This window comes from Melospiza georgiana, chromosome 1 (assembly GCF_028018845.1).
Source record: "Melospiza georgiana isolate bMelGeo1 chromosome 1, bMelGeo1.pri, whole genome shotgun sequence".
NCBI lineage: Eukaryota > Metazoa > Chordata > Aves > Passeriformes > Passerellidae > Melospiza > Melospiza georgiana.
The window spans coordinates 6,786,906-6,807,331 of record NC_080430.1 but is presented as its reverse complement, the minus strand read 5'-3'; the positions used below and the strand labels follow the sequence as shown (position 1 = coordinate 6,807,331).

Below are 20,426 nucleotides of genomic sequence, written 5' to 3'. Positions count from 1 at the left end.
ATTACCTTGCTGATCCAAAGTGACTGAACAGTTGCACTGACTCTGGAATTCAGCAAACACTAAAATGTGTGCAAAAAAAAAAAAAATAAAGGTAGGTGCACACAATAGTGAAGGTTATGTTTTAAAGTGTCTTAAGCAATTCTGCATATAGTTATTAAAGATGTGTTCTGGTTTCTTTTAGCTTGTTACTGTTACTAGAAGAATTATCCTTTGTCTGAAGACCTGAGTAACAGCACAGCACATTTACTTCTCTATTCACTGTTATTTATCTGCTCATGTACCTGTTTTCCTCTCTTATTTTCTGTGCTTCTAGACTCTCTTCCTGTTTGCAGGATGAGGTGCAGTTAGCAAGGGAGAGCTCACTTACTCTATTGTAGTTCCTGTGTGCTCACACTTCTTTTTGAAGTCCCTTTCCTCTGTCACATCATATATCCATGCTGTAATATACAACTGAATTAATGTTGGAACTCTGAAGAAGCTCCTGGTACTGATCTCCAGATACATTTCCTATCACTTCTTTGTATCAGGGTTTCTTCCATCTGCAAACTTGCTGTAATCATTATCCAAATGCCAGTTCAGGCATTCCTTTAGATGAGGGTGGGAAATGTTCAATCTGCAACATCCATGCCCTATAGCCCGTGGCTGCATGAATAATGCTACTGTGTAACTTCAATGTGTGGTCTTCCAGAATATTTTTCTTTCTGAGAACTGCAGAGAGCTTTAAAATAAAGTCTTGTTTCTGTCTCTACATCCTTTCTTCCTGTTCCTTGCATTCAAAAGCCTTTCAGCTTGTGATGGAGTTGTCAACTTCTAACAGTATCATCATATTATTTCCTTTATATTGAACTGTAAACCTGTTTGTTTTTTTCCCTGTATAATTGGCAATAGTACATTGCTAGTCTTGGCTGCCATCTCAGCAACAAAGTTTTGTCAAGCATGTTCTAAAAATTTAGGGGTTGTCCTGTGTAGAGCCAAGAGCTGGACTCTGTGGGTCCCTTGTGGGTCCCTTTCCATTGAGGATATTCTCTGGTTCTGTGATTTATCTCCTGCCTCATAGAATGGGTATTCCTGTGACCATCTTTTCCTGCTCTTTCTCTCTTTTTTTACCATTCAGTCTTACCCTGTGGCTGATTACATGGATGGTTAGTTTGGTGGTGTTTTTTTTCTTTTTCTGAGATAAGTTTCCTCATGAATAAACAGAAATCAGATACAGAAAATGATACAGCACTACAGTGCTTCTTTTCTCCCCTGCTTGCCCTTCTTAAATTATGTTAGTATTCTCTTCCTACTAAGTCTGACATTGATTCAGCTTCTGGTGTCTGGTTTCTTGTCCACAGTTTCCAGTGTTCTTGGCTCTTCAGCAGACTGAGCAGTCATGCCCCCTTAGTGTTATTCTGTACAAAATTGCAGTTTCTTGCAGTTCTCTGCCAGCCCCTTGGTTCCCAAGCTTTTCACTGGATATACCATGTACATTTTAATTTGTGAAGCATTCAAACCTAGCTAAAAACCTGCTAAATATTTGTCTTGCAGAAGGCAGGCTGAAGAAAAGCTCTTGCTCATGATCACAGCAGCATCCTGTACACAGCAATTACTGGATGAATCTGGTTTTGTCTGTCCCTTTGCTGAGGAATGCTGATCAAATCCTACCTGGACATTTGATAACGAGATCATTATTCTTGAGACCCTGCATCATTCAGGTGCCCCTATTTCCTTTAAAAGCTGTGTTCCAGGTCCTGGTGGTCAGGAATAGTTCATGGCTCCTTCTGAGTGGTGTCACTGTTGCTCTTGGAGTGGATGAGCTGTATCCACTGTGGATGTTCCTTTCCAGATCTGTGTTGTGTTAGTGACTTGTGCTGGAACTCCTACAATCTCCAGCACTGTGAAAGCTGTGTGGGAGGTTTTCAGGGATATTAAGGAACTCCTTCAGTAAATTCAGACCAGGAGTTATCAGAAACTTTAAAGCCAGTTTTTGTGACAGCTTTCAGATAAAACCACAGTGAGAAAAACAATTTACAAGGTTAATGATGTCTTTTACCTGTTGTATTCTCTGCCAAGGGTTATCTGTAACAGGAGGGAGAGAGGGTGACTTGTCCTGGCTTATTGAAGTGATTGCTCACCCTGGTGTCTTCTGGCAGCACTTGGCACATCTAAGCTGATCTTTGCTGTGGGTGCTGTCATCGTCCTGGGTAGATTCTAATGTAAGGAAAGGGCAGGAGATATATAAATATGTGTGTGTGTTTATATATACATGTCAGACTAGTATAGAGTACTTTGGCATAGCACCGTTCAATAAAGTTTATCAGTATAATTACACTGATAAATTTGACTTAATGTTTTGCTGTTGGATCAGTTCCATAATAAACATTGTGATGAAAAAATCTTTGGTCTTTAATATTTTCATTCTCTGGCATCTGAAATTTGATATTCAGCATATCATGCAACTTGTAAAATAGAATATGGCATGGAGTGCCCTGAAGTGCAGATATGTGTGTGTGCAGTAACAGAAAATAAAATGTGTTTTCCCCTAGCTAGGTGGCTTAGTACAAGTGAGAACATCACAAAACTACTTTTCTACTTCCTCATTTCCTTTTATCTGTTGGACCTGGCTGGGGGGAGATGATTATGCCAATAGTCAAGGTGAAAAGTAGGGCTGGGAGTGCCCAGCACAGCTCCTGCTGCTCTAAGAGAATTCTTAAGCTTTTTAAATTGTATGGTTTCCGTACTGATTCTTATTAAAAAATCAGGCAGAATGGTGCAATTACTGTGTATATTTGTGGTTTCTGTCTTCCTGCAAGCTGTTCACCAGGCTAGGCAGTTAGCTGAGTGTCTATTTTGCATACTTCTCTCTGCTGTTTTCCCTTACTTTTTAAAGGGCCTTTAAAATTTGGCCATTAATTTCATGTGAAACTTTGAGAAGTCAGTTATACTAGCAGTTGTTTAGGTTAGTAACAAGGTTTAGGCTCTTTAGTTTGAGTTCTTCAAATGATTGAGAGTTGCCAGAGGTCCCAGCCCTCAATCTGGCCATAAGGACAGGGGTGCTATGGGGAGCTGCTGTGGTGGAACTAACACTTTGAAGAAGGTGAGAAAACCCAGGCTCTGTGGAACCTGTGTCTTTCTGCCAAATACTCCTGGAACCAATGAATGAACTTGAAATGTGGCTGGATACCAGGAGCATAACACAGCTGAAACATAAAATACAGTAGGAGAGTTCCTGATGTTGTATTGTTGAGATCAGGAAGCATTTTTGGTCCAGGATCTTGTTGGGCCACCCCAATAGAAACACAGCCCAGAAATGGAGCCTGTGGCTTGCAGTAGACACTTCTGAGGAACTTTAGGTTTTTATGTTGCAGTATTTGGAAGCTTTTCCATGAGTGTTGATGTTACATTCCTATTCTTCATCTGCAGGCACTTCTTTTTTTTGTTGTTGTTTTTTCCTCTTCTTTTTTCCTGCTTTTAAAGATCTTGAAATTCTGAGAGGAAATCACCCTGCAGGAAATCATCCTGCATTTCTGAGAGGAAATCACCCAGGCAAAGGCATGAGTGAAACTGAAGGATCTGTTCAGTGGATCTGAGGAAATGGCTTCAGCAATGCTGCAGAAGTTTCTGTGTCATTCTTGAGTGTTCAGAATGTAGTTCTACCTTAGAGCTCTCTGAATAGAGAATTATGCTTTGTACTGAGTCCCACTGCAATCTGAGTCAGTATTGATGAATAATTAATCTGTCCCAAAAAAAAAAAAAAAAAAAAAGAGCTATGATGCTCTTGTAAATAACATCTACTGGCTGAAATAAAAAACAAAAGCGTGTCCCATTTTGTAGTGAAGGGTGGGAGAAGGGGAGAAAGTAAAAATCATTTTGGTGAATAAGATTGAGGAGCAGAGTGGTAAAAATACAAATAGATTGATTTTTAACTATTTAAAGGATCTCTGACAGTAGGAGCAAATAAAATGCCAGTGTAGAGAATTTCCTCTGTAAAAGCCTGTATGACAAGGTGCTCAACTTCAGCTGTCTGACAGGGTTTATTTGTAACCTTCCAGGTTGTTTTCTATTAAAAATCACAAAAAACAGCGCTGGGAGTTTGGATATTTTTGCCTTCTGGGCAAAAATGGGCACTGTCCACTTGCAGAATAACTTGCAGATGAATCTTCAGGAGATCAGCTTGCATGAGTGTGCACCCCCACAGAAACACATTCAGCTGCTTATTAGGGGGTTCTTCTCCTCCTGATCTGCTCTAGATTCAGATGCCTCCTGCTGGGAATCTGCTCTGTGAGGCAGCTGATCTGCAGGGATGAGAGTGGGGAGCTGAGCTTTGGCTGGAGGCAGCTCTGTGCTCACATCTCCTGCATGCTGGGCAGAGCATCTCGGGTGCAGATCAGAGATGAGGAGGTTGTAAGTCAGGCCAGGAGGGATCTGTCCATGTCCTTCCAAAGGAAATACTGCTTGGCAGGTGCTGCAGAGGCTGCAGAATTAATGAATGGGAGAATATATTTGGTTGCCCCCAGGAAGGTTTGGTAGCCCTGGCATTTTTTGTGGCCCTGGCAGAGTTTGGTGGCCCCTAAGAGTTTGGTGACCCTGGAGAAGTTTGGTAGCTGCCAGGAGGGTTTGTTGGCCCTGGCAGGGTTGGGCAGTCAGCAAAACCTCCTTGGGGCCACCAATTCCTCCTGAAGGCCACCAAACCCTGCCAGGGTCACCAAACCCTCCTGGAGGCCACCAAATAAGACTGGAACAAGAGACTGAGCAGGTAATAAAGTAGAAATATTCTCATGGAGATGAAGGTGTTCTAATTTGATCAGTTACATTTGCAGCACAGTAATGCTTGGATACAACACAAAGCACTGGAAGGGGAGAGAAACTGTAAAGAGGATTATGCCCTCCCTGTGCAGGGTGTGAGTGCATCCCTGAGATGTGCTGAGCCTTAGATTTGGGAGACTTTTTTCTCTATTAAACAGCTGTGTATGTACATAATATACACATAATCTACAGTACCTGCACAAGGCATCGGGCTGTGGCAGCTGCTGAGCATTCCCAGGTAGCTGAAGGTGTTAGAAGGTCTCAAATATCCTTTCCAATGGCACTTGATGGAGTTGTGTAGGACATGAGAGTTAAATCAGAGCTGCTGATGTTTGCATGTTTAGTTAGTAAATAATAAAGTGGTGCATTGTACTTACTTATGGTATAAGGATCTGTGGAAATAAACCTGAGTTCCAGCTGGACAATTTGATCTTGTCCAGATCCTGCTAGAGTTTCCTAGCTATTTACAGGGGTGTTAACAGTGCTCACAGATGGCTATCTCATGCTTCTGAATATTTTTAATAGTAGTTTTGCAGTTAAAATTAAAGGGAAGCAGTCCCTTTGTGGTGTCTCCCCTGAGCTGGAAGGCAGCACAAGGTGAGATAACATTTAACCATTCCTTTGCATCTGGGTGGGGAGTGTTGAGGTCCAGCTGAAGTTGTTTGGAGGGTGGGAATGTGTGGGAAGGGTTTATGGGCACACCTTCACTGTGCTGGTGAGAGTTCCTGGCTGTGGCTGCCATGAGCAGCCTCCCCTGGTGGAATTGTTCTGGCTCACAGTTACTGTGCTTACCCTGATGCATTTAAAAATTGTTAGTGAGTTGGCAAGACTCTGTGGAGCCATGATGTGCTCTGAGAGGGTTCATTTTCTCAGCTGATTGTTTTGTGGTTTATAGAACCATTGAATCATTTAGGTTGGAAAAAACCTCTTAAGATCATCCAGTCCCACTGTTAACACCGTGTCCACCATCCCATGTCCCCAAGTGCCACATCCACACAATTTTTGAACATGTCCAGGGATGGTGATTCCACTGTTCTGGTGGAATTTGAGGTGTTCCTATGCTTGTTTCTACCTGTAGTATCTTAATTGTTTACAAACTTGAGATTGAAGTAAATAAGGGCTCTTGGGACTGCATTTAGGATTGTAGAAGCAACCATGGGTTTCTAAAGACCAGGCTTACTGATTATTTATTTAGTTATTTATTTTAAGGGCTCTTGGGACTGCGCTTAGGATTGTAGAAGCAACCATGGCTTTCTAAAGACCAGGCTTATTGATTAGTTATTTAATTATTTATTTTAAGAGTAATGGGAGTAGGAAATTAATGACTTGCTCAGTGTGCAGAAGATACTGGATCCTGGAGCAACCACTTGCAGAGGAGATCCAGCTTTGATTCTGTAAATTTGGGCCCAAAAGGCTGTGCTGAGCCATTTGGTGGAAATTAAAATTTATCCAGAGCAAGATAACTGATTTTGAGCAATTCTAGCAAATGAGGATTTTGAGGTTTTTAACTCCCTGCTATGAAGTTCTGTAATGGTCAGTAGGTATTTAAAGTTTTTTTTTTTTTAATTTGTTGACTTTTTTATTTTGCTCTTCAAAAGTGTAATGTATGTCCAGGTTACTGTGGAATTATTACAGGGTCTAAAGGGTACAGTCTCTTGGGGAGATTATCCTTGACCAAGTTCTAGCTACCTGCTCCTGAAAGGAAAGAATAGAGCCAAACTGCTTAAAAAAGAAAAAATTAATGTAGCTAAGCAGATCTGAGGGTTGTATGCACATGCATCTGAACAAGTGCAAAAGAAATTTAAGGTAATATGGATGAGATTGCATGTCCTTGCTACAGACATGCAGCACTAAAACCATTCCAGCCACATGGAGCCTGGTTTTATAAACAAAGTGTTGGAGTTGTGATGCTCTGTGTAGCCTGAAGAGAATGGAGCTGATTACAGAACTTGCCTGCTGCCTCTTTAGAAAATAGAAAATTGCTATGTGAAATGTGAAACAGGTAGTGGTAAAAATTCAAGAAATATTCATTTAAGGAGCTTGAGTTAGTCAAGCCCAAGTTTCAGACTGTCTTCCTCTGTATATAACAGTGTTGAGATGCATGTTCCTGTAGGTTGCTGTTAAGGGGGAAAAAAAGAGATTTTTTGAGAGTATAACTCTTCAGCATGGAAGTCCTTTCTCATCAAAGAAGAACAATGCATTTTGTTGTGTTTAATCTGAAAGGAAAGATGAGTCTGAAATGCAGAGTGCAAACCTGTGACTGTCTGTCCAGATCTCAAAGTGTGAATTTGAGTTTGGCTTTAGGGTTGTCCTTGTGCACAATGGTGTTCAGTTGATTTGGCATGGTTTTTTACTATTTTTTTTAAGGTTACTTAAATAAAACAACACAATGTTTTTACTTGCAGCACTTGAAGAATCGGAAAGTGACATTTATGTGCGATTCATGAGGTCACACAAGTGTTATGACATTGTTCCAACAAGCTCTAAGCTTGTTGTTTTCGACACTACGCTACAAGTGAGTATTCTCCTTTCAGTCTGCCTTTGCTTGCAGTTCATTTTTATTTTTTTTAATGAGTGTTTCCTGATTGTTAAATGAAGTTTGATCTCTTGAAGAGAAGCGCTGCCATCGTGCTGTGCTTTGACTGTACAAAATTATATTGTTTCTGCTGTGTCTTTCATGTTGTGCCAGAGGAGGAGTTGGGGGAAGGCATCCTAGCAGAACAGAAAGAGGGGATGTCACCTGGTTTGCAGTTGAAATCTTTATCTAACAAAACAAAATTTCAGATGAGCCCAAAATTATATTGGCTTCTTCATGGTTACCTGAGTGTTCATAAAGACATTTGGTGTAAGATCCTTGTAACAGCTGAGGAGTACCCAGGTGCTGTGAGGCTGTTCCTGCTGTACTGATAAGACAGTTTAGGGCTCAAATGGATGGCTTAATTATGCAAATTATTACATTCTCCAGAAAATTTTTGTTTTCAGCTTCTCATTTTGCATTTAATCAGTAAATCATCTGCTAGACTCTTGGCTCTGTCTGAAGAGTTTGTTTGCCAAAAGAAGGCATTAGCTGCCTGCTATAGAAACAGACTAATCTGTTCTGCAGTGTGGCAGAAAGCTGTGGCTTTCTTTGTTTCCTGGATTTTGCAATTGGTACTTTTTTGCTTGCTTTGGTTTCTTGCTGTTTCAGTGTGGTTTTCCTTGTAAAGATGCTCAAATTCTGACTTAACTAAGCCCATGTAGTAATTTTGGTCTGGAATGTGCTACTCAGACCTCAGCTTTCTACAGTCAGAGGCAGCCATGTAACAGATACTCAGTCCCAAAACATTCACAGAACCATCTTGTGTATCAGATAATTGTACAGAGTGCTGGATTGAGGGCTGTGATCTGAAAGGTGGAAAATCTACATTGACTTTTTCACCGTCTTAGAGAGGGGAAAGTTCTGCAGTGTTTCCTTGCTTCTGCCTGAAAGAGAGGATGACTGTCAGCTCTTGAGTAAAAAAATTAGATCTCTTTAACCTGAAAAATCAGATTTAGGGTGATGGGGTTCACTGTCACTCTTTCAGCTCTTCTCAAAGACTGTTGGCCTCCTTTTCATTCCAGAAGATATTTTTTCCCCACACTGTGCTGGGAGTTGGTACAACCTGCACTGTCAGTGCTCCTCTGGGTCACTGCTGCAGTTGGAGAGATGAATGTTCTTTATTCCATTTACCAGTTAATCCTGAGGCCATTGGGGCAGGCCACTGATTCCTTTTGGAGTCTCCAGATCTCTTGGTGAAAGACATCATGCCAGGTACCAGTTTTCATTGCTGGAGCTGTGCTGAGGAAATGCTGTTGATATCAAGAAGTGAGAGTTTCCTCTCCAGGGGGTGAGCCAGTGTGAGGTAACACCTGGGGAAACTGTCAGTGAGTGAGCCTTGGGAGTTTGCACCATAAATGAGAATAGGTGATTTAATGGTGATGGAAAACCTCCCACCAGCACTTCACCAAAATCCCCTGTCTTATTTGGCATCCCTGAGGATTTTACAGCTAGAGGAGAACAAAGTCTGTGATGTTGGAGTCTCATTCTCAGTCTGCTTCTGCAGGTATTTGAAAGCAGTGGTGGTGGAAGGGAAGTCTGGAGTTGTTCATTCAGACTCTAGTATACAATAAATATGGACCAAATCTTGAGTTTGTATTGCTGGTGAGGAGCTTTTTTTTTCCCCCTCTGAACTGCATTTTTTTGACTTTGCATTATTACATTTAATCCATTTGCATTACTTTTAATTTATAAAGTTATAAACTTTTCTATAAATTAAAGTTTGCTTTTAATACTTTAATGCTTTACAGTATTAAATTAATACTGTAAAGCCAGGAGTCCTCTTCCAGCATGGGCACTATCTTCCAGCTTATTAGCAGGTTTTACAGAACTATTTAAGAAAACATTAAAAAGGGAGATCTGAATGCTTCCCAAGCCTACACTGTTAGGAGGTCTTTTAAATACTTTTGTTCAGTATTTCTGTTTAGCTCTTTACCTGGAACCCTGTGTTCATGTGCCACCATCAGTGTCTTCAAAACACATTGTGGTCATTCAGTTTGATTGGTGTGGCTGGTGCACAAACATGTATGGAATTTGAAAATAGAGCAGCATTTTTTTATTTGTCTAAAATAGCAGAATAAATACATGTTGGAGAATTAGCCCAATAAGGGTGGTCAAATAAAATTTCTAAACTGTTCCTTGTATTTTAATTTTTAATGTATAAATTACTTACTGTCCTGTACCTCAGGACTTTGTAACAGTTCATACTTTGAAAACACAGCTCTGAAACTGACACTCTTCAGTGTCCATGAATCCTCTCAAATGAATATTTGTCTTTCTTGGGTCTGTTTCTTTCCTACCCACATCAGTGTTTCACTAATATAAAAACAAACAAACACAAAACATCACCAAAAGAAAAAAGACCTGATGCCTTGAAAAAGTTCTCCAGTGATTTGAATTCAGGTTTTTATTAATATTAGAACTAAAGCACACAATTTAGGAGCTCAGTTCTTGCCTCCCTTAGTATAAGTTAGTAATCATCAGTGGAGGAAGAAGAAAAAATGGAGCTGGGTTGTGTTCTCATGGCATCCTTTGAAAGATTCCAGATTTTTGGATTTTTGTTTGGGAACAGTGTCCCATCTCCCTCTGCTGGTCAGCGATCACAGCACACAGCACATGTTCCCACCCTGGAAAATGATTCCTGAGATACTTTGGAAAGTATTCTAAACCTGTTGTTAGTTGGGGGAAAATTGGAGATGTTACCCTTATATAACAGGGCACCAGTCATACCACTGAAGCAACACTGATTCATAAAAGTAAATATTTAGTCTCAGTGTCTGTGAGGGAATTAGTGTGAAGTTTCAAAGGGAATCTTGTTTTAGCCCTTAGAGAGGGGATGGTGAGGTGCCCTTACCCTGGAAATAGAAGGAAGGCAGAGGTGCCATTACCCTGTGAATAGAAGGAAAGCTTTAATAGCAGAAATAGCAGCTAATGAAGAGCAGGAAGGGGCTGAGAGCCTCTTGAGCCCTGTTGTGTGTCAGTCAGAAGGTGTGGGGAGCTTGGTTCCAGCAGCTCCTGTGTGCTGTAGTGTGCAGAGCACAGGCTGCTGTGTGTCCTCTGTGTCCTCTGTCACTGCCCGTGGCTGTCACAGCTGGGCTGGGGCTCCTGCACCTCCCTGGCCATGCTGCAAGGGCCCTGACAGAGGAGGAGTGATGAGGAGCACTCCACTGATATCAGAGGGCTAATTAATTACTTTATTATACTATATTAAAGGCTAATTACTTTATTATACTGTATTATTCTATACATCTAAAACTGGATCTGTTAAGTTCTTAACTCTGTACACAACTGTATACACTATGCTGAATTTTGTTACTGCCACCACACACACTCTTGGCCCTGATAGGCCAAGGAAACCAAATACCATGACTCTGGGTAAACTATCTCCATATTGCATTCTACTTTTGCACAAACACAGGCACAGCAAATTATACTGTGTTTTCATCTCTGAAAGAAATTGTGTTTTCTTTCCATTCCAAAAAAGAATTATGTTTTCTTCCTCTGATGTTCAGAGAATGTGAAGCCCAGAAATATTCTTGGGAAGAGTTGTGCTTTGCTTTTCTCTGTGAAGAGAAATGTGGCTACACACCTGTGCTGGCCATCACTGAATAAATGCAGTGTGCTGAGCCCTGCTCAGTCTGCCTTTGTGAGGTTTCACCTGGAGCTTCCCCAAACCAGGATCTGTCTGCCCTGCCTGCCTGGAGAGGTGCCTGGCCCATCTGAGCCCTGAAGAGGCAGATGGGAAAATGCTTGCTGGCTCAGTTTTCTTGATTTAGGCTGACAGTGGACTGTTCCTTCACCTTTTCAGTTTATTAATACTTATTTGCTCCTCATAAATATTTATGGAATAATACTGAGCTTCGTGGCTGTGCCTTTCCCTGCCTGTGACCCACGAGTGCTCCCTGTTTGTGACAAGCTCTGCCTTTGGCTTTTCCCAGGGGAGATACTGTCTTGGCTTGGCACACATGAAAGCAACTTCATAAAGTCTGATCTGACCAGGAAGGGAGTCAGGAGACAATTAGATGTTATGAGCTTTCCTGTGAAGTCTGGAAATTTGACTCTGTGGATGATGGGGAAATTGGGCAAGTTGCAACAGTGCACAGCTCAGAGTGGATAAACTTTCTCATCTTTTACACATCTCCTGAGATGTAAACAGGAGGATAAACCCTTCACAGCCCCTAGGAGGGGTTTTAGGGAGGTTGCCCTGGAAGGACTGCTCTAAGACTGTTCTTTTTCATTCTAATTATGCTAAATATAGATGGCTCTGGGTTGTCTTCATGATAGACTTCAGGAAATCACTGAGCTGAATTCAGATTTATTGGTCACCAGCTTGTGTCTTCAGCCCAGCATGTGAGCACTGTCATTTGGGGTGTAGATGATCTGGGGGGACACCCAGGGCTTTCCTTTCTTTTTGTTGGTTTTGACCTGTGTCAGGTACATACAGTGACACAGCAACCTGATCTTTTCCTTTGGTGGCAAACAAAACAATTCCTGTATTAACTAAAAGATGAATGAAATACAACACTTTGTTGACATTCTGTCTGCCAGGTTACTTTGTCTAACATAATCTAATGGGATTTTGGTTTTTCCTTGTTGCTGCATGCATCTGTTTTTTCTAGAGGCCAATACATTCCCTCCCCACCCCATCCTGAACTGTATTAGCATTTTTTAAGGAAATGCCTCTTACCTAGCTTATAGCAATCTCAGAAGCTTAACTCCAAAAGCTTTCTTAAGGCCAGATTTTTGTCTGACCTTGAAAGAAATGTATTAATTTGTTGTGGCTTTGCCCAGACTACACAAAGATGAGAAGGATTAGCTTGTTTTCTAGCACAGAGCAATTAACCCTTGCAGAGTAATGTAGAAGGTGAGTGTTAGATGGGGATTCCCTGCTTTGTATCAAGCAGCAATCTCTAGTCCCAAGAATGTTCTGCTAGCAAATGTAGTGGCTGTGTCCTGTGGAGTTTGCATAAGCTCTTTTTGGGTCAAAAGCTCTATCTAATCGTTGAGTAAATTTTAGTCTTACCTGTTACAAGTAAATTTGGGGCTTAATAATAAAACATATGTAGCTTTTGCTCACCATGACCTTGAAACTGTTTTTAAAGCATTTGTCCAGCACTTCTTCATAAACTAATAGAAATCATGTTTATGTAGAAACAGTCATCAGAATAAGCTTTCAGAATCCTAAAGACTCTTTCCTTCTTTTTCCTTCTGTATGCAGAAGAAATCTTTGCGTGACTCGGTTAAATTATTTAACCTGTCTGTTTAATGGAATTACCTAAGTTGTTAATGGACCAGATGTTGTTATCACCAATGCAGGCTTTTGTCAGAACATGTCAGTCTAGTAAAGAGCTCAAATAATTTTCTACCACATAACTAAAAACAACCATTTAAACAATGTTCTGGAAACTTCTTTAGTGATTTGATCAGCTGGCAGTAAGAATACCTTGTAACTTCTACAGAGCATGCAATAGATTCAACATTAGAAGAATGGAAGAGGATTTATATTTCTCTTCCTTGGGCTGACTATTCAGTAAATGGATTTATTATTCTGATTCTCTCCAGGTCATTCTTGACTGGGGTGTTGCCTCTCTCCAGGGTAATGAGATAAATCAGGCTTCCAGGAATAATGCTCCAGGATGGTTTCTCCCAGAGCCACAGGGCAGACTCTGGCTCTGCTGTCACACAGCTCTACAAAGGGGCTGCCTGTCTGTTCCTCAGCTGCCACTGAGGTTCTCCCTGATGGAGCTGCTGCTGTCTGCATTTCTGGGCAGTGTGAATACCCCTCCTTGCTTACCCTGCCCACAGAACTGGAAGAGAATCAGCTAATTTAGCTGCTAACCAGCATGTGGGCTGAGGCAGTGGAGCAGCCACATAAAAGCTCCCTTCATTGAGATCAGGCTGGAATCAGTAGCATCATATGGGAAGACTTGTGTTTTTTCAGAGCTTCTCCTATTGCTGGTACACAAGCATAGGAGTTTAATTCCTGCAGCTCTCGAAATCAATAGGAAGTGCTCCTTTCTGGAATGATAGTGTCACTTAAACAGAAATTTCTATCCAGGGTGTAGGTGAGGTGTTTGTGCTTGTCTGAGTGAAAGTTACACATCATTCTTCCTGCCTTCTCTGCCCCATCACCACTTTTTGGATAAGATCTTAGTTTGTGAAGGAATTTCTGTGCCCTTCTGATCCCACTGGCTCTGCCTGTCAGATTTACCTGACGTTCCCTCTTGGCCCATTGTGGTGTGAAATCTGGCAGCAGAAAGCTCCAGTTTGGGCACACTGACACAGAGCATCAGTGCAGGACTTGGTTTGGTGCCTTTGGCTGGACTGGGCCTTTTCCATGGGCATGTGGTGTTGGGAGGAGTTCTGCATGTGGGCATGGCACCTGTTCCCGGGGGAGAAATCCAGAATATGTGCATGGTTTTAACTTGAGGATGAGACCCTACCTGTTACTTCTGGGGTTGGCTTGGCCCTGAAGGATATTAAACCATCACATCTTAAATTTTACTCAGCTATGGTGATAAGAAATGCATGTTCTACCCAGGAGTGCTCCCTTTCCCTCACCTGCAAAAGATAAATGAATTTTTGATCTGGTTTCATACAGGCTTTCCAAAATTCAACCTGGAATTTGAATTTGAGCTAGAAGACCTGATTGTGAGTGTTTATTGGTGGGGGTTTTTCAGATGTTGAAGCAAGTGTAGCTGCCCAGTTAATAACAGGTTTTTCCAATGTTTTCTCCAATCTACTTGGTAAGGTAAAGGAGGAAATTCTACTTGATATGGTCCAGGAGTGCTTGTCCCTTGATGAAAGTCTTTATTGTTATAGAAAGAAATGCTCCTAACAAATTCATAGACCAAAGAAAAAATAATTGGAAAATGAATTTGAATATAGCAGTCACAATGCTGAGATGCTTGGTTCTGTTCTTCATACAGGTTTAGTCTCTCCAGACAAATCAATTTGTACAAACACTGAATTATATAAATACCCCAGAAGAGAGATTTCAATTTTTCAAAGTAGCTGCTTTACAGGACTGTAGATCTCTGTGACTTGGAAGGATGTCTGGATTGGGCATTACAACTTTGTTTGAAGGGAAGAAAAAAAGGAATTGCAAGTTAAGTATGCTTCCCAATATGAATTGCTTCAAAGTGAAATTGCCCTATGGAATTGGAGAATATTTAGCTTGTTCTGCTTTTGTATTATCAGGATGGTAATTGTGGGATCTAGGGATGAATGCAGGAGTATTCCAGCTTAGCTCATAGGAAAAAATTCTTTGAAGGTGATGCCAACAGCAAGGAAGAGGAGGGCTGTCCAAAGAGCTCTGTGGCGAAGTTTTATTTTCAACTTAGTAATATGTTCATAACATGTTCCCAAATAATATTTCATGGGCTTTGTTTAGGCTGCAGCCTCGTGCAGAGGAAGCACTGCCTGAAATCCTGGTGATGTGAGGGAGCAGCAGGGCTGATGTGTTACACACCTGTCTTATGGAGCAGGACCATCAGCTTTACCTGCAGAAGGTTTTTCTTTCTCCTCTCTTGGAGACTCGCTGGGATTTGGGCAGCCAGAGAACTTGCCATGCTGCTTAAGGAAGCACGGTCCTGTTTATGTTTGGCTGGAAACTGTTGCCTCATTCAGGAGTCTTGGCTCATAAACACTCTTGAACCAAGGGAATAAAGTGTGGGTTGCCCAGGTTTTATGCTGTACAAAGGTGGCAGCAGAGCCCTGATGATTTTCCTGTTACAACAGAGACCTGTGTGTCTTCCTGCTTGGTAAGAGTTATTGAAATGAGAGTGTTTGGCCTCTTAAGAAGGAATTCTCAGAGTAACTTTTGCTTCCACCTTCATGTCCTTAACAGTGAGGACAAAGTCTGTGTCTGGAGTGACTTTGCCACATCTGCTCATGTTGTGGAGATAGAGATAATGCTGTTTTCCTTTGAAATTATAAAACTTTTCCCCCTTTGCAAGAAGAAACCATCCTCCACGGTACTTAAAACCATGTGAGTGTATTGGTGTAGAAATCCAACCTTCTCCTTTAGTTCTTCAGCTACTCTTACCAAGTCTGCTAAGAGTGGATGCCTTTTCATGTAAATTCCTTTCAACCATATGTCAGACTTTGTACTTTGTTATGCTAGGAAGGATGGTTGTTTCTCAGGGACTGCTTGAAAGATTTGGGTTTGATATTGTGGTCTGCATGTGTATTTTTGGAGGTATTTCTCCTCTCTAGTTTTGTACTCCTTAAAAATAGTTTGGAATAAAAATAAGCTGGGAATTTGTCAATTTACCCAGTGAAAATGGTGAATGTTCTACATCACTTAGAGCATCCATCCATCAGGAATCAGAGATGATAAAAATGTCAGGAATCAGCTAGGTCTGGTACTGCTTGTATGGGAGCTCTGTGCCAAAAACTGTAAGAAGGAGCTTCTTCCTTTCTGTTGTGATCTGATAAAACAGACATTTCCTGGGGTTGCTTAGGGGCTTTCAGGCAAGTGGCTGATGCTGGCTTATCCAGTGAAACACAGAAACATTTATCATCCTGCCTTTTGATGGCAGCCACAGCACAGAAGTCCTGGCAGGCCTTTGAATGCTGTCCATGCTACTGAACAATGATTTGCATCATCCTCCTGCTTGGTTCTGGCATACCTGAAGGTGTTCCACAGCTTTGTTTCTTACTTCTGCCACCTTTGAGCCTTTTCAGTGAATGTTGTCACAAGGCAGTGGTGCTGAGTTGAGTTGTTTTTCAGCTCAGTAGGATTCTCTGCTCTGCCCTGACCCTTTAGCACCAGGAACTGTGACAGCTCTTTTCTCACAACCATTTGTCAAGGACGGGGATCTTTTTGCAAGGCAAATGAAGTCAAATATTTCCACAGCAGCAGTCACCCTCCTTGCCTTATGGGGCAGTCCTGGAAGACAAGTCTGAGGCCCCTGGTTACTTATGGACATAGTTACAGTTTCCACAACACAGTGTTTGGTAAAACAAACATGAGTGTTGTACAGACACTGAATTTTTGGAAACAAGTTCATCCCCAGTTTTCCTTTCAGGTGGTTCCCTCATTCACAGATGTTTGCTGGGGAGAGCATTTCTGCAAGGGTTTGTAAAATCCCTGGTGTCTGGTAAGGAGGAGTGTCCCTTGCAGTGTTTCCCAGCAGTGAAGAAAAATATATTCAGCATTCTGGGTTTCACTGCCCAGTAATCCAGCTATTTTAGGAGCTCACTGACTGTAAGGGACAAGGTTTTCTAAACATTCTACCTAGTAAACAGGATTTTTATGTCTGGGTCTCTTGCTTTCTTGGTAGTGACTGTTGTATTGGAAGAGGCTTTGTCCTCCTTCAGACTTGCAGTGGAAATGCTTGAATGGTGTGCAGGAACAGTGACCTCCAGAGGCTGTGTCTAACCTAAATTAGTCTGTTCTTTTATTCAGCATATTCACAGTGTAATGAGTTCCTGTAGTAAGAAAAGCTTGTTCCTGTTGTGCTCACTGTAGTGGAATAGCAGCAATTGTTGAGGTGATCTGTGATATAGCCAGGATTTAATTGCTGAAATGTGACTCTTCTACTTAAAGGGCAGAATCTTGGAGAAGACAGTCACACAAAGTAGGATTGCTCTTCTAATTGTAAGTGTGTAGACATCCTAGTGGGGGGAGATGGCATCTGTGGCATGCAGCTTAATCCCTGTAGAAGGCTGTGAAGTCAGGGTGGATGTGCAAGGTCAGGGTAAATGTCAGAACAACCACTCAATTTGGGAGGATAAATCCCATTTTTAGTGGCTCATTGTGTGTGTTAGGACATGGTTAATGAGAACAAAAGTGCTTTGTTTAAAGAGTGTTTGTCCTTGGTGTTGAACAGCAGCAATCCATGGGCTCTGGCTGCTGAACAATGGGTTTGTGGAGGTCAGGCCAGTCCAGCACTGTGGGCTGGAGAATTAACAACGCTGTTGGAGGTCCAGAGATGGGACTTGGTGGAGATCTTCAAAGGCTGCTAACTATATATCATGAGAAAGCAAGGTCTTTGTGGGTGTTGTCTGCATGAACATCACTGAAACATCTCAAAGTGCTGGACAGAAGCCCAGCTCCACAGCCCTGGGCTTGGCTGCCCACCAGGCTGTCCTTTGGGCAACTGGAATTGGTCAGCCACAGAAACTGCAGGATGAGTATCTGTTTGCACGAGCAAGCAGTTCTAGCAAATAAGAATGAAGATGGTTTTTACTTTGTAATTACCTCACTTAAATAAGAGACAAGCTTTAACATTAAGAACCAATGGCATTATTACTTTATTTAAAAGGTGACCATGTAACACTTTCTGCAATACAACTGAAGGCAACAATAGCTGTGTCACTTGAGCTGTGGTCTAGGACACCAGCCCAGGAGGTTGAGTTAAAGTATTTCTTTACTAAATTTCAGTGATTTATTACATCAAATGTTTAATATTCTGGTACTTAAGCTAAAATCCTTGTCTTTTATGAAGGATTTAATTCTGAGCTGTCTTAGTAGCTGTATCTTTTCAGCAGATTTTATCTGTTCAGAATTTCCAAAATGTGTCTTTTAAAGCTAGACAAGATGGCACCTAACTGAAGATTCTTGTGATTCTTGGAGGCAAATAACTTGCAAGTAAATCAAACAGCAGGATCAGGGCAATAACTTAGCCTTTGAAGAATCCTTTCTTTTCCTTCTGGATTGTCTACAAGCTCAGCATCCTGAGTAGTATATCTTTGGAACTCTCTCTCTTGAAGTGTCTTTTCTGAATCTAAAATATCAGTCTTGCTGTCTCACCCATCTGAGCATGGTGCTGGCTGGTGTTCTTTGCTGCTGCTGTGTCTGGGAAAGAAGTAGTAGCAGGAATTTGGAGACTGCCTGAAGTGCTGTAGTTGGCTTTCCACACATTTTCTGCCAGAGGCATGCTTCTCTTCCAGGTTATCAATTACAGGGTTTGTAAACTTGCTGGAGGAGTTGTGTTGCATGATTGCTATCTGGGAGAAAGCTATTTCCCCCTGGCCTCAACAGGTTAGCTGTTCCCTTCTGGCTCTGATCCAGCCTTGAACATCTTTTCTCTCTTGTGGAGACTGGGGACGTGAGCTGACAGTGCCTGACCTTGTGTGATGGCTCAGGGTTTCAGGCAGTGTGAGGTCCTTAACCATTTTTTATGAAGAATGTTTAGAACTTATTTTTGCCCCAAGCTGGAGCTGGTCTGTGTGCACTCACACCTGTCTTGTGTCTGTTCCCCAAACAGCTCCCTGCTTTTGCTGCATTAACTCAAAGTGTGATGCTGTTGTGTGGGAACACTTCATTTATCTTGCCAGGAGGGTTTCTTTGTGGTTTCAGTCTTCCTCAAGAATTAGGATGCTCCTGTGGTGGATTTGGTAATGTTTGTTTAGGCTGACTCTTCCTTGTTTCAGCAGGGTGGTTGAACACCTCTGGCACCTTTCTTTTTAATTATTTTCTAGATAAATCCAGTGGATTTAGTCTTACTTGTGACCCTGGGGTTTTGTTGTTGTTTTTCCCCATGTGGCTTCTTCAGTTTCAGTGCAGTTAAGGGATGATTGCTGCTGATGGTTATTCCTGTTCATTGGTGAGATGGGATCTCCAAAGTCAGGAGGCAGCTCTGAGATCTGTCATCTGCTGGTGTCTGCAGGGTGGATTTGCTTCTCATGGTCAGGGAGGAAGCAGTCAGGCTGCATAGATGTAGCAAGAAATACAGATTCTTATTCTAGTTCTTCTTATTCTCTACATCCTTCCTTGCCACTGCTTTATTGGCTGCTGATTCCATGACTGTGAAGCCCTTTTATTCCTGTTAGTCTGATGTGGAGAGGATCCCCTTGCACATAATTTAAAGTAGACCTGTCAGATGCTAACATGAAATCATGATCTGTTCAAATTGCAGTCACCCAAAAATTACAATTCTGTGTTGTTTGGACCAAGGACAAATTTCATGGATACAGAAATAAGAATTGGTTGTCCTGGCTTTGTGCCAGGTCAAGATTTGGGCCAGAACCATCCCTTCTGTGTTGTGTTTTCCATAGGAAGACTGTTTGGGGGTGTGGGCAGGACAGGAAGGATGTCTCACTCCAGCACATCACCAGATCAGGATTTTGGGGTGCACCAGTGCCTGAGTCATTCATTTTCAGAGAACCAGAGTTCAGAAAGTGTTTCTTCCCAGAATGACACCATGACCTTGTAACTTCTGGTTCTGGGGAGGATTCATTCATTAAAAAATTGAAGTACTTGGTTGATTTCTTTAGCAGCAAAACAGGACAGGTAATTCTTTTAACTTTCAGTCATATTTAAAATTATCAAACTCTTTTAATTTGTATAAATTGTCTAAAAGCTGTAGGGGACATGGAACTGCTGTTGTTTCAATCTCATATTTATAACAACTTCCTATAGCGAACATTGACTAGAACATAGCACAGTCTTCATGTGTTAAATGTAAGGCCCTCTCTATATCAGAAGCTTTAATTTAGAATATTCACAAAATAAAAGAAAAACAGATCTGGTTTTGCTAAGCTTTTTCTAGCTTTTTAACCATTTTAAAAGTTAAAAGCTGAGATTTTTGTTTGACATTGTGGTTTCTGTTCTGTTTTGAATGCCAGCTACCTGTGACACTGCTTTTGGGTTTTTTCCTGGCGAAAGGGGAAACCTTCTGATGGTGTCTGGTATGTTAAATCAAGGCAAAAATTTGACATTTATTTTGGTTTGGTTTTTCAGGTAAAGAAAGCCTTTTTTGCCTTGGTGGCAAACGGCGTGAGAGCAGCTCCACTGTGGGAGAGTAAAAAACAGAGTTTTGTAGGTAAGTAGTTCTGACATTTTTCAGGATTGCTTGAATTCCCAAGGTGCTTTATTGTTCCAGAAGGTGGTCTGAGCCTGGCCTTCACATAACATACTAGAGAAATACTGGCAAAGAATTTCTTTTGCCTCCTTGTGAGGAGTGCAATGGTGCCAGCTTTCACAGCTTTGCTGTGCCTTGAGAGAATCATGAGGCTTCTTTTAGGTCCCAACGTTCTGAAATTCAGTCTCTAATATCTGCACTTCACTGTGTATTTAAAAATTAAGGCAATGGTCACAGAAAGGAAAATTTGA

The 20,426-nt window shown here is 41.6% G+C and overlaps 1 protein-coding gene across 5 annotated transcripts in view; it reads left to right on the top strand.

The window, feature by feature from the left end:
- Positions 1 to 20,426, top strand: part of PRKAG2 (protein kinase AMP-activated non-catalytic subunit gamma 2) — a 224,327-nt gene that overhangs the window by 187,812 nt on the left and 16,089 nt on the right. For all 5 annotated transcript variants that reach the window (XM_058038158.1, XM_058038167.1, XM_058038176.1 and 2 more), the window contains 2 exons: positions 7,194 to 7,303; positions 20,055 to 20,136. In XM_058038158.1, the coding sequence (XP_057894141.1) occupies positions 7,194 to 7,303; positions 20,055 to 20,136 (192 nt within the window). The remainder of the gene's footprint in view (positions 1 to 7,193; positions 7,304 to 20,054; positions 20,137 to 20,426) is intronic.